Source organism: Haliotis rufescens, unplaced genomic scaffold (genome assembly GCF_023055435.1).
Source record: "Haliotis rufescens isolate VD_foot unplaced genomic scaffold, xgHalRufe1.0.p SCAF_4, whole genome shotgun sequence".
Taxonomy (NCBI): domain Eukaryota; kingdom Metazoa; phylum Mollusca; class Gastropoda; order Lepetellida; family Haliotidae; genus Haliotis; species Haliotis rufescens.
Window position 1 is genome coordinate 24,240,026 of NW_025964112.1, and position 16,224 is coordinate 24,256,249.

Here is a 16,224-nt window from a genome sequence, read left to right on the forward strand (position 1 = left end):
CAGATACGATTTCTTCGACCATTGCATCAAAATTCTCTGAAGTTGTATCACTGGTGGAGTACATTAATTATTTTCTGGAGTAGTATAGGTAATAGCGGTTCTGCCGCAACCACACTGGAGCCAGATTTATATACCTATACCACCACTACAGGGGGAATTCTTTATGCCAAAACGCTGATGCGATTTAACGATCGTCCTGACATTAAACTAAATTGTAATGAAAATATTCTCTATTATTTTTATTCATACGTATACCATTATTTTTAACAAAGTGATACTCAACATTTTTACTAAGTTCTTCGTTCATTTTACTAGGAGACCAGACTATATACTCTTCTTGGTAATTGGAAAGAAACAATTGATGACCGTATTTGGTTGGTTTGACATCACTGATATAATATATACCTTGTGGTAATTCTCTCCATTTGATAATTTTGTCCCTGACCATAAATGCTTCAATAGCTTTTTCGAGTTCTTCCTTTGTTGGTTTGTAATTCTCCATTATTATATACTTATGTAAGCATTCTTCTAAATAAATGTATGATTTTATGCGGTGTGATCTAATGATAGTAAGCAATCTATTTTTAATCTCCAACGAGTTATTTGGTTTTGGCACGGAATAATTGACGCGATTGTTGTCTCCCCTGTTCTATGAACTTTTTTTTCTCGTCCTTGCTAATACCACTGGTTTTATGAGAATTTGATCAAATCTCCTGCTTCATTGCGTTGTATTTGGTGAGTTCTGACATCACTAAACGAAACTCCTCCTCGGATATCTTACAATCAGCCATTGCTGTTGAAATATGATCCTCAATGCTGTTCAACTTTGCTTCGGCGAGTATACGAATATTATCATGTTTTAATGCTTTCTTTTGCAACTTACAAGAAATGAATTTTATTGCTATTCCTGCCAGTCCCGAGACTCCGGCGGCTATTTCCATGCCAAGTACGATAGGTGCGGCGATTATAGTTGATAATAAACCACCACCGGCTACACCGAATCCAGCCGTTACTAGCTCGGTGTCAACTCCGTCGAGAGCATTCACGGCTCTGCGATACTTTTTATACAATCCAAGTCTCAACTCCCTATCCTTCTCTATTCGATGTTTTATGTCGCTTATTTGATGTAATCAAAATCCATCAACAGTATCCATCTTTTCATCGAGCGCTGGATATAAACCCATAGTGTATATTATTATATCATATAATAGTTTTTAATTGGTCTTGCTTCACTGTTTTGAGAGTATACATCAACCTTATTAAATGTATATTATACGGCATGAATATCTTAGTAAGAGAAATGCTGTCATTTTTAATAATTTGGACCCCCTCAAGGGTTGCAACGGGTGATACTCCCATATAAATAATACTGCAACGTTGACGTTGGTGTTTCTTTAGCCATTTAATTGATAGACCTGGTAATATTTCGAAGGCATCTACCGGTGCATCTCCAAACAAGACTTCAATAATAAGCGTAGAAAGATCAGGTATTGCACTCAAGTTATCTTTAATATCATTGAATTCAGTAACCAAATTTAAACTAACATTTTTTTATGCCGGACGACTAAATAACATATGACCTGGGTTTTCTGGCAGGGGAGAGACTAACACACTTTTTCGTTTTGATGGGATATAAGCCCCGAGTACGACCCCACTATTTATTTACTTAGTTAAATTATGTGCCTTACCCGTCATCACATATGGTGGGGTAATGACAATATTCAGTAGCCACTTGATTTTTGCTTCGATCATAGTCCATTTATTATCATCGTTGAGAGTAAGATTATACAAAGTGTTTTTATTGAGTCTACTAACGTCGACATCGCTTAAATCTCCTAGAATCCCTGTGAATGTAACTTCTTTCCGCTTGTATACATTATCTTGTAAGTGTAAAGCGTATAACTTACCATCGGTACCGGGTTTACAGGATCCTTCTGTGTCTCTAAGATCGGAAAGAGCATTGTATTACATTGTCTGAGTGATCCAGGGCCTGATGAATCAACCATTATTTATAATATGGAGTGTTACACTCAAGTATCCTATATGTACAGGTTGATGTTTTACATCTAATACAGAAATTTTGAGGTCTGAAATAATACCACGCTTTAATTTTTTATATTGTAATGATGAGAAAGATTCAGTTCTACCGCTATTGTATTTTTCATCTTTGACTGGAATAGCTCTCAGTAGAGTTGAAGGACTTTCAAGTTGAATATTAACCGTTGTACTGATCTGATCAAGATGGATGCACAACTCTTTATAGGGAACTAAATCGGGTAATTTAACTCCATACCATGTTTCATTGGGTTGTATTACTACTTCTTTTGATTCAACTCCTATTACAAATCCAAGTGTATCTGATAAGCTCCAATGAATAATTACTTGCTTTTCTCCAATGCTTAAACTCAGCATCCCATTCGACTCATTTTGTGTGAGACTAGCTCCCAAAGGTTTAAAAATTTCATCATTGAGTGAGCATACGCTGTAATACCCATCAGGTATAGTGTGCACGTCTATATCCATAAATATCTTATTACCTCTCGCATCACTTATATTGGTCCACCGCAGGTAATATGTTACATCACAGAGAGCGACTTCAAGTTGTCCATCTGAGGTATCGATAGTATGAAGCAGTTCAATAGACTGACCATTTGTTATTCCCGGGAGTGTGACATACATATTAAATATACAAAGATACTATATCATAACTTAAATATGTATTTGTCAGGAATTTAATGTTTCTACGAGTAAAGATTGGCGTCTGAGTGGAGTTAACCATGGTCTAGGTATTCTGTACGCTGGTGCACACTCCTCTGTTAAAGAAGTCAGCGATGATTTACTGAAAAGAGGTCGGCTTCTTCCGAGCTTTGCTCTCTCGAGTAACGAGTGGAGAGACCATCGTATGAACTTTAAGGGTGGTGTTGCTTTCACCGTTCAAAAGGTTGAGCAACCACCTGGAAATGCTTGGAATGAATTTCTATATGATAAAACAGAAAATAATTTTACTAACCCAGGTGTTGTAAGAGTTAATGAATCAATAAGAACTTATGTATGGGCAATTCTTGGTGCACAATCGCAAACACGAACGGGAATCATCGGTTATGGGACGGCACTCGATGCGCAAAAACAGTTTATCGCAAACGTAGAGGATGCTATTAATTCACCAGTTGACATACCATCTTCTATAAAACGTTATCAAGATGTATTACAGTACGCTCAATCCAAAGAAGACTTCGTTTATGCACCGGGACTATACATGTCTCCGAGTAATATGGAACTTAAGATCGGTCAAGTGATAGGCTATAATAATAAAATTGTTATTGCTACTGATCAACAAAAAAACAGGTATAAATTCAGATATTAACACCGAATTAATAACGAAAACAAACACAGGCGAAACGGGAATAGTCAAGCCACAGACACCACATGTTTCACAACCATCTACTGACGCACAAGTGCCACCACATATTGCAGCTAAAAATCAACAACATATCGATGAAAAAACAGCGCTTATAGTAGGCGGAGTCGCAGCTGGTTTACTCATGATTTGGATATATAGTCTTTAGCGGATACGTACAACAGCCCTGCAAATGCTATGATCAGTGCCCACAAGTTTTGACTAAGCCAAGTGGTGGTCTTAGCTAATAAATTCAAGAGCCAGGAAACAATACTCCCTATTATACCGGGAAGTGCAGACGCGGCTTTCTCAGAGAGCTTTCCCAGTGCTGAACCTAATGCTTTTAAATGCTCTCTTATCCACTCTTTTACACCATTTTTATATCAGTAGGGGATGTGGGTGGTCCGCTGCCACTGGTTAACGTGAGAGTCAAAGTCGATATAATAAATCCCAATGCAGTTTAAATACTGGCAATGGTTATTCCCTCTTCTCTGAACAATGTTTTAATTTTATCGGGCAGTGTAGTGTCATCGTTGAGGACTTGATCGATAGTTTCTCGAATTCGACTGATTTGTGAACGAAGTGCCTTTCTATTACTGGAAGCAGCCTCGAGGCGGGCCGATCTTTCATCTTTTAAGTTACGCAATCTTTCAGCAATGCGGCTTCTACTGAATTCATCACCCGCCTGTTCAAGTTTTGTTTTCTCATAAGCTATATGCTTGTCGAGTTCGGATAGCTTGGCTATATTATTGATGAATGATCCCCGCATTGTTTGCATTGCCTTGTCAAGACCTCGTAATTCCCTAATACTGAACTCCGAGGATGGTACCTGTAACGTGGAATTATCGTAGTAGGTATCCAAGATTTCTCCGAGTCCGTCCGAGACCAGCTTCGAGCTTTCTTCCAAATTATCTATGGTACCGAGTTCAGCACGCACAGTCTGAAGAACCTTAGTAGTATTCGCAGAAAGTTTTTCTCGTGAGTAGTCTACAAAACCTAATTCATTACGAACAAAGTTGATGCCGTGTTTACTGGCTATCGTAGACAAGGCTAGGGGCTTAAGGTACGAGAATTCATAAGATCAATATCCGGAGAGCCACTCAGTCGCAATATTCCTTTACTATCTATCGTAAACTTTGAATAGTCACGACCAATTGGACTTTCTTTTAAGGCATCGTAATAATCATTAACGGCTGGTTTCAAAAGTTCATCGTTAAGATTCGTAAAGCTGGTTTCATCAGTACCCTCTTCGATTGTACTAGTATCAGTTATGTTATCTAGATTAATATCATCCATTTTTATATTAAACATAAGGTTACATAATTTCAATATAACAATGTCTTCGCAATACGGACGCAAGTTAAACCCACAACGTAGACTACGGGATCCATTAGGGGTCAAAGCAATTCGTCAGTCTGTAACTATAACTAATAACCCTAGTACCATTGATCAGAATCAAACGCTTCTGGTTCGCTTTCCTAATCTCGGCGCACACGATGTGTAAATTTCGGGAACTGTCCAACTAGCATTTACGATTAGTTTGACTTCTGCCGACGTTAACAGGGAGCCTGTTCAGAACATAGGTCGTGCTATCGTTAAGAAAATCGCGATAAAAATTAGCGGTAATGAGGTTTTGAGTATCGATGATAGCGATGTATACTATTGTTACATGGATCTCTGGAGAACGGATAAAGAGAGGGAAAACTTACAGTACCAAGGTATTTGTAATCGGAACACATTGAGACTGCTTGTGGGTTCTGATAATGGTGATAATACCATCGTAAAAGATCTCGCTGTTGCCGGCGCATTAGGTAACCGATTCTATATTCCGCTCAACTTTGAATTACTAGATAGTCACATGCCCTTTTATCAAGCATCCCTAGGTGATAGGTTAGAATACGAACTAACTTTTAATGACTATGGTAGAGTAATCAGAGCTGCTGAAGCTATTCCATTGACAATATCTCACTGGAGTATGATATAATAACAGATCCTGAATTAGCCAGACAAATTCGTAACCAGCATACAGGAAGTTAAGCCATTTTGTATGATTGCGTGCTTCGACACCGAAGAACATAAGGAGCAAAAAAGATATGACTTGGAATATCAATATAAACGTCCCCACGAGATCGTTGAAGGGTATTTTAATGTTGTTCGAAAACCCCTCCGATGCATTTAAAAGAAATACCAAAAGTTCTACCCCGGCAGAACATCGCATGTTTTTATGCGAATCTCTCGAGAAAGACCCATTCATCTAACACGCTATAAGCGCAGTAAGCTGTGAGTTTTATCATAGATACGGAATGTTCTTAGCTCCACTCACCACAGCTTTAATAACAGCTAGGTATTGTCCATTTAACATACGTGCCCACTTAATAATAATGGAGACTCAAGTGACACCACAACAGATTGTGGAGACGCAACAAGTGAACGAGGAAATACCAGCGATTGCACAATTACAACAAGTGAATGAGGAAATACCAGCAATTGGGAAATCACAAGCCACTGTTACTAAGAACCCCAGAAAAATCGCCGCTGGTAGGAAGGGTGCGTTAGCGAGGAAGGCTAGAAAACTAATACATAATTCAAATATTCATAGTCGTCCGATTATAACTTGGGCACTAGGTGTTGTTGCTATAGCGGCTGTATGGTTGTTTTATAAGACTGGAAAAGAGAAAACATCACCCCCGATTACACAACAAGAAGTTCAATTAGAGGTTAGCCCCCATATAATGATATAAAAAGCTTCACTACTCCAGTTACAGACGGTAAAATTTGGTAAACGCAACGTATCATTCAGCGGTGGTCAGCGGCTTGTCCATTTCTATGCCCGTATAGCTAAAATGATTACTAAAGCCACACCACCCAAGCTAGATTTTAATGGTTATGATATCGGTATGGTAATTCTTGATATTGGATTGGCTATGGCTACAAAAGATATGCTCATCAAACAAGGGCTTATCACGGAAGACATAATGAAGTAATTAAACATTTGAATATTTTATATTCATATGAATATGGCAACAATTGCGATGATGGTCGGTGGGGCTATTGTTAATGCTCTAGCTCTTTCGGGGAGTAATTATTTATTTTCTACTCTGAGGGAATCAAACGCTAAAGAAGTTGAAGAGGAGCGTAAACGACATAATAAAGCATTAGAACAACTCGAAGCAGCCCAGTCACAATGAACCAGGCGCAGAATGGAGAGATTAGATTTTATTAATGAAGAACTGCGTAAACAAGGACATTCAATTCAAACGTTTAAGGATGTTGAATCTGCCATGCGTGAATACTTCCTCGTTTAAGGAAAAAAACTTGACCCAATACAGAAACCAACAATAAGTCAGTTTTATACACCATCAGAGGAACAAAAAAACAGAGAGATAGCATTAATAGCTTTGGGATTGACAGTCATTGTAATTTTCAGTTATACAATAACTACGCATAAACCATGACCTGTAAACATACTATGTCACCCTGACTGCTAATCTATAAATAACCCTGACTGCTAATCTATAAATAACCCTGACTGTTACTCTATAAATACCGCTGACTGTTGTCTATTTTTAGCTACACATAAGCTATGAGCTATTACGTATCAACTAATCTATAAATAGTGATGACAGCTATGACTCACCAGTGGAGATGTGATTTGCATTTAGACAAATGATATGATAGATGTATAACCATGAATCTGTGCAGATTTACACTCATGGGGAAGCCGACTCAATGTAACCGACGTTCTGTGGGTGTTTACTGTGGTATCCACTCCTATTACATGAGACAGGGAAACATCAATTACGTTTGTTCTGTATGTGGGATAGGGGTCAAAGGTCGTTATTGTTTATGTAAGAAACATAGTGCTGATAGGGTCAGGAACCAGATTATTTACGCTAGGAAGAGAGATTGCATCAATGAGAGGAATAGGTTAGGGAGAATTTGTATTTAGATATATGAAAAACAACCATTTAGAGATTTGACTCATTTTGCATATACCATTAAAACCACAATGGTTTTTGTCAGAGAGTTGAAGGCCTTGGCAAAACAAGTGATCTACATGGATATTCTCGAATGAGAAAAGCTGAATTGATTGATTTACTCGGTTTGGAATACAACAAACCCCAGACTGTTAGAGAACTCAAAGCTCAAGCAAAAGACAGTGGGCTGAGAGGTTATTCTCGAATGAGAAAAGCTGAATTGATCGCTTTACTAGATAATAATCAACCCGATGATAAAAATAATAAATCCGATGATGTTGAAAAAATAATGAGTTAAAATTTGTACCCACAGCCGGCGTTGGTAAATATCTAACGAGGAATTAGATGATTTACATAGTATAAAATACCAGCTGACGATTAAAATGTCATTGAGTAGCACAGACCATAGCACTGAATATACTGAACCATATTTCCGAAGCAATCAAGAAGTTATAACCGAATCCGATACTATAAGCTCATCATTAGATACATCAATTCAACAGATACAGGAAACTTTAGAACGCTGGACTAATAGAGGTTCGGGTTGGGGTGTGGATAAAATCGATAGTTTATATTTAGATATAGCAAATTATATGCCCTTCAAAGGTGGATCTTATATAGATTTACCCCCGTATTATAAAAAGAAAAAAGCCATAATTAATGTAAAAAATAAATCTGATGACTGTTTAAGAATGATGATAAGATCTGCATTGTTCCCCGTAGATTCTAAAATTGCAAATAGACCTTCTAGCTATCCCCAAAACGACGGACTCAACTTTGATGGCATAGACGAACCTACACCAATATCACAAATTGATAGGGTGAAAAAGCAAAATAATTTAGCTATAAATGTTTTCGGACATTCTAAAGGAATTGTTGTATACAGGATAAGCTCGGCTCCGGGACATATTCCCAGAATCAATTCATTTCTGATAAAAAGAAGATGGAAAATATCATTATACGTGGATAAAGAGTTTTAACAGGCTATTATACGATCAAACAAAATATAAGGAAAAGGAAATATTTCTGCGAAAGATGCCTGCATGGGTACTGCAGACAAGATCTGTTAGAAGCGCATAAAGAAGACTGCAGAGCCGTTGGACAGACTGCTATCAGGATCGATATGCCTAAAGAGGGAAAAAAAATATTAAAATTTGAACATCATTGTAATCAAATGCCAGTACCGTATGTAATTTACGCTGACTTCGAAGCACTTATCAAACCTATAGAAAATACTGAACACAGCAATCAAGATAGTTTTACGTAGAAAACTCAAGAACATATTCCTTGTGGGTTTGGATATATAGTTGTAAGGTATGATGGGAAAACAAACCCGCCCGTGATTTACAGAGGTCCCGATGCAGCGGGAAAGTTCCTAAAATATCTACAAACTGAAGAGAGAATAATCAGGGAAAATTTATCGTGTAAGAAACCCATGTGTATGACGAGGGATGATTGGAGGGCCTATAAGAAGTCAACGAGTTGTCATGTTTGTAATAAACCCCTGAATGGGGATTCCGTAAGAGATCATTGCCATGTCACGGGTAATTATCGAGGAGCCGCGCATAACGAGTGTAACTTGAAACTAAAAATGAATTCTCAAACAATACCCATCCCCGTTGTGTTTCATAACCTTAGAGCCTATGATTCTCATCTCATTATGCAAGCTATCTCAAAGACCGACGGCGGTTTAACGTGTATTCCTAATAATATGGAAAAAATAGATATCATTCTCGTTGACTAAAACTATACATTATCGGACAAGGATGGGAAAGCTAGAATAAAGCAAAGTAATGGGCTTAGATTCATAGACTCCGTACAGTTTCTGTTATCTTCCCTGGACAATTTAGCTAATGTGAACAATCCCGATGACTTTGCAATAACAAATCAATATACCGATCGTTTAACTCGTCATTTGTTGCTGATAAAAGGTGTATATCCTTACGAATATATGGATGATTGGTCTAGATTCAACGAAACTAAATTACCACCCCTTGAATCATTCTAAAGTAACTTAACAGAAACTAAAATAACAGATGCTGATTATGAACACGCTCTGACGGTGTGGGATAAATTAGGTTGTAAGAATTTAGGTGATTATCACGATCTGTACTTAAAAGCCAATGTACTGTTACTCGCCGATATATTTGAGATATTTAGAAAGACATGTTTAAAACAATACGGCTTGGACCCGGCATGGTACTATTCCAGTCCCGGACTATCGTGGGATGCATTGTTGAAGAAGACCGGTGTAGAACTAAAACTACTCACCGATTACGATATGCTCTTGTTTATTGAGAAAGGATTAAGAGGTGGTATATCGATGGTAGCGAAAAGGTATTCTAAGGCTAATAATAAATTAGTGGAAGGATATGATCTGAGTAAACCCGACACTCATATATTATATCTCGACACCAATAATTTGTACGGATGGGCTATGAGTCAACCTTTACCCAAGGGTGGTTTTGAGTGGATGGAAGTGAATGATATCCATAATATCAATGTGAATAAAGGGTACATACTAGAAGTTGACTTGGAATATCCAAATTCGATACATAAAGACCATAACAGTTATCCGCTAGCTCCCGAAAGATTAATGGTTAATAAAGATTGGATGTCGGAATATCAACACTCCTTGATGGGTAATACAAGGTTAGCTAACGTAGAAAAACTTGTACCAAATTTGATGGATAAGACAAAATATATAGTTCACTACAGAAATCTCCAGTTATATCTATCATTAGGTATGAAACTAAAGAAAATACACAGAGTTCTAAAGTTTGATCAAAGCCTTTGGATGGAGCCCTATATAAGGCTGAACACAGATTTAAGAAAGATAGCTACCAGCGATTTCGAAAAGAATCTGTATAAGCTCATGAATAACTCGGTATTTGGTAAAACTATGGAGAATCTAAGGAAGCATGTTGATGTTAAATTTGTCAGATCTAATGAGGAAGAAAGACTCAGGAAACTTATAGCCAGTCCGGCTTTTAACAGAAGCAAGATATTTGATAACGACTTAGCCGCGTTGCATATGCAGAAGAGTAATATAAAATTCAACAGACCGGTGTACGTTGGTATGAGTATTCTTGACTTGTCAAAACACTTAATGTATGACTTTTATTACAACGAACTTAAGAAGCAATACGGCGTTATATACCGACACAGATTCTTTGTTGATGGAAATACAAACCGAGGATGTGTATAAAGATATAGCAGAAAAAATAGATGTGTACGACACGAGCGATTACCCAAAAGATAATCCACTGCACAGCGTAGTAAATAAAAAGGTATTAAGATGAAGGATGAATGTGCTGGGACTCCTATAGCGGAGTATGTCGGATTAAGACCTAAGATGTATTCTATAAAGAAGTCTGATAATGGAGAGATAAGAAAAGCTAAGGGTGTTAAGAAGTATGTGGTAAAAAAGCATATCAAACACGAACATTATAAAGAAGCATTATTCAACGGTAGAACATTCAAACACGAGATGAACTCTTCAAGAAGTTACAATCACAGGATATATGGATTAAGAATGAACAAGACATCATTATCCCTTTAGATACAAAGAGATGGATTGATAAGGATGGTGTAATTACCTATGCTTTGGTTATGGTGGTAATACTGTATCGTTGGGGACTATGAGCAACTCTTCTCGTACAAATGCCCTGCCCGGTCCATCTTTAAAATAATAAAGAATAGGCTCTCCTTCTTTCATAACCAATCGATTAATGTTATATATCTTACGGGACCGGTTGCAGGACGTAGGCCTCCTTTGAGTTCATCGGGCTGGTATAAATATCTTACGCTTACTCTATCCGGAAGTTTTTGTTCTTTGACTCTCCTCGGTGCTGAAGATTCGGAAGTCACAGATTTCATTTTAATGGCATCGGATGGTTTCTTCCCGATTAATCTCGTTACTTCATTATTCAGCGCTGATACAACAGCTGATATCCATGTCACCCATTCGGTTCATCTTAATCGATCCGATTTCATTTCGATCCCATACTGATATCCAAACAAAAGTTCCGCTAATGTCCAGTTAAATCTTTTAACGATAGCTTGACTACGGTGGGCCTCTTTTTGACCACGCCTGATTTCGACATCGTGTTCTGTTAACAGTTTAGTTACTGATCCCATAAACTCGCGACCAGGATCTACTTGAAATAACTTGGGCCATTTTAGTGGTCCCTGTTTATATATGCGACTCAGTGCATTAGCTACTTCTGTTGAATCTTTCGAGGTTAATGGTTCAGCCTCCTTGTAGCGACTAGCCACATCCACTACGGTTAAAGCATATTTATACGTTTTGCGTCTTACCTTATCATGGGGAAGAAACAAGAGGTCAGCCTGATGAACTTCATTCGTTGTAAAAATATCAAACTTCTTCCTCGGTATATAACGCGGTGCCGGTAAGTATGTTTGCCACATCGCTCGTTTCTTTAACCAATCCTTGGCCACATCTTTAGATACCTTAGCCGCAGTGGCTAAATTTTGTATTGCTCCTATACCTTTCCAATATCCTCGTGGGCTATAGTAAATTTTATCCATTATTAATTAATATTGATGTTTCTTTTAATACGACTTATGACGATCGTTGAATCGCATCATCATTTTTGCATAAAAAATTCCCCCTGTAGTGGTGGTATAGGTATATAAATCTGGCTCCAGTGGGGTTGTGGCAGAACCCGTATTACCTATACTACTTCTGGTGTTTGAACTTTGAATTGTTTTGAAGGAAAGTTAGAGAAAGTTCCACTTTGAAGCTTAACAACTTCAGTAGTCTTGTTTTTATAAAAATAATTTCGACTGTTCTACAATCATGAATGGTTCAATCTTGACATAGTTTAAGTCTTTTTTTTTTATCATTGCGTATCGAGATACGTATCGTATCGTGACCAGAATATCGAGATGCGTATTGTATCGTGACCTTCCTGTATCGTTGCAGCCCTAAATCGTAGGAATGTATTCTGTATTAACTCTTCAACTGAATCTGAAATTCACAACACATGCACGATTGTGGTTGAACTGAATGTACTAAATATCAAGTAAATTACTTTAGTCAGAAGTAATGTTACAGCATCTTTTCAGGAAGTTGCTACACAAGCCATGGATACACCGTAATTTGTTTTGATTGGTTTGATTGGTTAACATGATGCTGTTAACATCTATCTACCATAGCAGAAGGTAACAGTTGCACTGTGTGACAATTCTCAGCTTGTAGGAGATATGCACTAGTGACCAGAACCACTGATAACGGGTGGAATCACAGGTCAAGGAACTTCATGGTGGAATTGTTAGAGTATTTCTAGGTTATTATTCTTGGAACATACTCAGCAGGGATTACACAAGTTAGTGGCTAGGCAGCAGTCCAGAGTTGTGCTGGATGGATATGTGCTTCATAGTGTTTGTTCAAATGCTTTTTGTCAACCTGAGTAGGTGTCAGGATACGTAGTTGAAACTAACATCTTTTGCAGGGACCTTCAGAACTAGTTCAACAGCCAGTCGTGACCACGCCCAATTTCCTCAATCTGGAAGTCAACCAACATCGACTACTGGCCAAAAGGTAAGCATTCTCCACTTTCAGACAGCATATCTACACATACAGCCTCACCTGGACTGTCTACACATACAGCATCACCTGGACTGTCTACACATACAGCCTCACCTGGACTGTCTACACATACAGCCTCACCTGGACTGTCTACACATACAGCATCACCTGGACTGTCTACACATACAGCATCACCTGGACTGTCTACACATACAGCCTCACCTGGACTGTCTACACATACAGCCTCACCTGAACTGTCTACACATACAGCATCACCTGGACTGTCTACACATACAGCATCACCTGGACTGTCTCCACATACAGCCTCACCTGGACTGTCTACACATACAGAATTACCTGGACTGTCTACACATACAGAATTACCTGGACTGTCTACACATACAGAATTACCTGGACTGTCTACACATACAGAATTACCTGGACTGTCTACACATACAGAATCACCTGGACTGTCTACTCGCACAGAAGCACCTGGACTGTCTACACATGCATACAGAAACACCTTGACACTCTACACATTTCTACAGAATGACCTGGACTACCAACACATTCATCCACCATTACCTGAACTGCCTACACATTCCTACAGAAACACCTGGACTGACTACACATTCATACAAAATCAGCTGGACTGTCTACACATGCATACAGAATCCCCTGGACTGTCTACACATTCATACATAATCACCTGGACTGTCTACACATGCATACAGAATGACCTGGACTGTCTACTCATTCATACAGAATTACCTGGACTGCCAACACATTCATACACCATCACCTGAACTGTCTACACATTAATACACCATCACCAGGACTGCCTACACATTCATATAGAATCACCTCGACTGACTACACATTCATACACTATTACCTGAACTGTCTACACATTCATACAGAATCACCTCGACTGACTACACATTCATACACTATCACCTGAACTGTCTACACATTCATACAGAATCACCTGAACTGTCTACACATTCATACAGAATTACCTGGACTGCCAACACATTCATACACCATCACCTGAATTGTCTACACATTCATACACAATCACCAGGACTGCCTACACATTCATACACTATCACCTGAACTGTCTACACATTCATACAGAATCACCTCGACTGACTACACATTCATACACTATCACCTGAACTGTCTACACATTCATACACTATCACCTGAACTGTCTACACATTCATACAGAATCACCTCGACTGACTACACATTCATACACTATCACCTGAACTGTCTACACATTCATACAGAATCACCTGGACTGTCTACACATTCATACAGAATTACCTGGACTGCCAACACATTTATACACCATCACCTGAATTGTCTACACATTCATACACCATCACCAGGACTGCCTACACATTCATACACTATCACCTGAACTGTCTACACATTCATACAGAATCACCTCGACTGACTACACATTCATACACTATCACCTGAACTGTCTACACAATCATACAGAATCACCTGGACTGTCTTCTCATTCATTTAGGGGGGCACGGGTAGCCCAGTCGTCTAAGGCGCCGCGATTCGCTGTGCAGAGTTGCGTCCCTTGGGCACGCCAGAAACCTATGATTGTGGGTTCGAATCCTGGTTCGCCCTGATTATGTTTCTAGGTTTGTCAGCACCATACCCGTGCTCGTGGGTTTCACCGAAGTGGTAAATGTCTGAGACCTGCATCACTTCGGGCTTTCCTCCCACATATAGCTGAAACGCCGCGATATAACTGGAATACTGTTAAAAGCGGCGTTAAACCTATCTCACTCACTCACTCACTCTCATTCATATAGAATCACCTGGACTGTCTACACATTCATACAGAATTACGTGAACTGACTACACATTCATACAGAATCACCTGGACTGTCTTCATATTCATATACCATCACCTGAACTGTCTACACATTCATACACTATCACCTGAACTGTCTACACATTCATACAGAATCACCTCGACTACTTCACATTCATACAGAATCACCTGGACCGTCTACACATTCATACAGAATCACCTGAACTAGCTACACATTCATACAGAATCTCCTGGACTTTCTTCTCATTCATACAGAATCACCTGGACTGTCTACACATTCATACAGAATAACCTGGCCTGTCTTCACATTCATATAGAATCACCTGGACTGTCTACACATTCATACAGAATCCCCTGGACTGTCTACACATTCATACACCATCACCTGAACTGTCTACACATTCATACAGAATCACATGGACTGCCAACACATTCATACACCATCACCTGAACTGTCTACACATTCATACACCATCACCAGGACTGCCTACACATTCATATAGAATCACCTGGACTATCTACACATTCATACAGAATCACCTCGACTGTCTACACATTCATACACTATCACCTGAACTGTCTACACATTCAAACAGAATCACCTGGACTGTCTACACATTCATACAGAATCCCCTGGACTGTCTACACATTCATACACCATCACCTGAACTGTCTACACATTCATACAGAATTACCTGAACTGTCTACACATTCATACAGAATCACCTGGACTGTCTACACATTCATACAGAATCACCTGGATTGTCTTCACATTCATACAGAATCACCTGGACTGTCTTCACATTCATATAGAATCACCTGGACTGTCTACACATTCCTACAGAATCACCTGGACTGTCTACACATTCATACACCATCACCTGAACTGTCTACACATTCATACAGAATTACCTGGACTGCCAACACATTCATACACCATCACCTGGACTGTCTACACATTCATACACTATCACCTGAACTGTCTACACATTCATACAGAATCACCTCGACTGACTACACATTCATACACTATCACCTGAACTGTCTACACATTCATACAGAATCACCTGGACTGTCTTCACATTCATACAGAATCACCTGGACTGTCTACACATCCATACAAAATCAGCTGGACTGTCTACACATGCATACAGAATCACCTGGACTGTCTACACATTCATACATAATTACCTGGACTGTCTACACATGTATACAGAAGCACCTGGACTGTCTACACATGCATACAGAAGCACCTAGACTGTCTACACATTCATACACCATCACCTGAACTGCCTCCAAATTCCTACAGAATCACCTGGACTGTCTATACATGGATACAGAATGACCTGAACTGTCTACACATACATACAACAATCACCTGGACTGTCTACACATTCATACGGAATTACCTTGACTGCCTACACATTCATACACC

At 38.9% G+C, this 16,224-nt stretch overlaps 1 protein-coding gene across 1 annotated transcript in view; it reads left to right on the plus strand.

The window, feature by feature from the left end:
• Window positions 1-16,224, plus strand: part of LOC124123557 — a 126,219-nt gene that overhangs the window by 105,946 nt on the left and 4,049 nt on the right. The window contains exon 27 of the mRNA XM_048381967.1: window positions 12,852-12,940. Coding sequence (XP_048237924.1) covers window positions 12,852-12,940 — 89 coding nt within the window. The remainder of the gene's footprint in view (window positions 1-12,851; window positions 12,941-16,224) is intronic.